The sequence below is a fragment of the Emiliania huxleyi genome (assembly GCF_000372725.1).
Source record: "Emiliania huxleyi CCMP1516 chromosome Unknown EMIHUscaffold_177, whole genome shotgun sequence".
Lineage (NCBI taxonomy): Eukaryota > Haptophyta > Isochrysidales > Noelaerhabdaceae > Emiliania > Emiliania huxleyi.
The window spans coordinates 12,066-13,788 of NW_005200814.1; the positions used below are offsets into that span (position 1 = coordinate 12,066).

Here is a 1,723-nt window from a genome sequence, read left to right on the forward strand (position 1 = left end):
CGTACTAGCCCTCCGGAGCGAGTCCGCCGGGTCCTCGTTCTACGTTCACGGGTCAGACCTGGAGGGCTGGAGCGAAACGAAAAGGCAAGCGTCAAGCGAGTTGAGCCAGACGAAGAGATTAGGAGCAGCAGGGACCCGAGGGACCACGTGGATGACGCGGCTAGCTGCTAGTCCCCATCGGGAGGACGACCCCGGCTGGTAGGAGTAGTCGCCGACCACACCGCTCCTCAAAGACCCCTGCACAAAGATCGCACGCGGCACGGGGCGGGGACCTTGTTAAAATCTCTCTCTCTCTCTTTATAGCCCCCCGCTACCCAGTCGCAGTCGTGCGACGTAGCGGGGGGCCACGACTACGTTTACGAAAACATAAGTAGTCCCGCGAGGTGTGAATTGGCCGCCCCAGTAGCCCCCTTTCCAGCGAGTTGGTTTTTCGGCGCGTCCCCAGAGCGTCCAAACTTGTTTGGGCGCGAACCGTATCTCGCAACGAATCTCGCCGCGCCTCACCGGCTTTCGTCGCCCATGCTCGGTCTCGACTTGAGTGCCGCTCGACTGGCCGATGAAGAGCGACCCGTACGACGCGCACTTGTCGCCCTCCCTCCTCGCCACATGACGGCCGCCCACCGACACCGACAGTCGCGCTCCGCACGCCTTCGAGGTCAGCTGCGGCCGAGCGACGACCGGCTCGTCTTCTCCGATCGCTGGGCGCGGTCACTCTCCGGCCCATCACCCGCCTGCCGATCACCTGTCCGCCTCGCCGCGCGCGGGCCGCTCGCCTGCTCGCCACCGCCGCCGCGTTTCCCCGCGCCGCCACGCTTCCCTGTGCACCTGACCGCGCTCGAGCCGCCGCGTTTCCCCGCGCCGCCACGCTTCCCTGTGCACCTGACCGCGCTCGAGCTGCGCACAGACGGCGCGCTCTGGCAGACAGAGCAGCGGCCGCCCAGGCGGTCGCTGCTCCGCCCAGTCCGAATCCGTCCGTCCGCGCGTGCCGCTGCCGCCGCCGCCGCCACCACCGCGCCGCGCTTCCCCGCGCCGCCACGCTTCCCTGCACCTGACCGCGCTCGAGCTGCGCAGGCAGACGGCGCGCTCTGGCAGACAGAGCAGCGGCCGCCTGGGCGGCTGCTGCTCCGCCCCGTCCGAATCCGTCCGCCCGCGCGTGCTGCTGCCGCCGCCGCCGCCGCTCCACCCGGTTGCCCGCAGCAAAACTGGCCCCAGGTTTTTGGGCTCGGGGGTATACCCAAACTGATCGTGAAAACTCTCGATACGAATTGGTTTCGTTGCAGAGCATAACTCATAAGAGTCCCTCTGAAGTTTGCGCCCGGAGGCGCCTCTTTTTGCTCGCCAGCCCTCCGCTCAACGGCCGTCGCGCCTCGTTGTCCTGTGCCTTGCCGTCGCTGGGCGACTCGGAGCGCGATCGCCGCTCACGGTCCCAGCCCCGGCCGCGCTGCCCTGGCTCCGCGGCGTCGCGCTCGACCTTCCTCCCTACCGCTGGTCGGCGCCCCGAGAGCCCGCACCTGAGAGCTCGCTGCTCGGGCGGAGCAGACCTCGAACGAGCGCGAGGCGGCCGTCGAGGCGGAGCATGTGCGGCGGTTTCTCGCTGCTACGGGAAGAACGCACTGCCGATGCCGCCTGGGACCTTGATATTATACCTGGCAAGGCCGAGCCGTTGACATTCGGATGGAGGGATGTGCTGGCGCCGGCTTTCGCAATCTTCCCTGCCCTTTTC

General features: G+C 67.9%; 1 protein-coding gene across 1 annotated transcript in view; it reads left to right on the forward strand.

The window, feature by feature from the left end:
- EMIHUDRAFT_365014 (hypothetical protein) overlaps positions 1-1,723 on the forward strand; it is a gene marked incomplete at its 3' end in the record, with an annotated part of 4,885 nt that overhangs the window by 2,429 nt on the left and 733 nt on the right. The window contains exons 9-11 of the mRNA XM_005783722.1: positions 325-326; positions 1,072-1,131; positions 1,655-1,684. Of these exons, the coding sequence (XP_005783779.1) occupies positions 325-326; positions 1,072-1,131; positions 1,655-1,684 (92 nt within the window). The remainder of the gene's footprint in view (positions 1-324; positions 327-1,071; positions 1,132-1,654; positions 1,685-1,723) is intronic.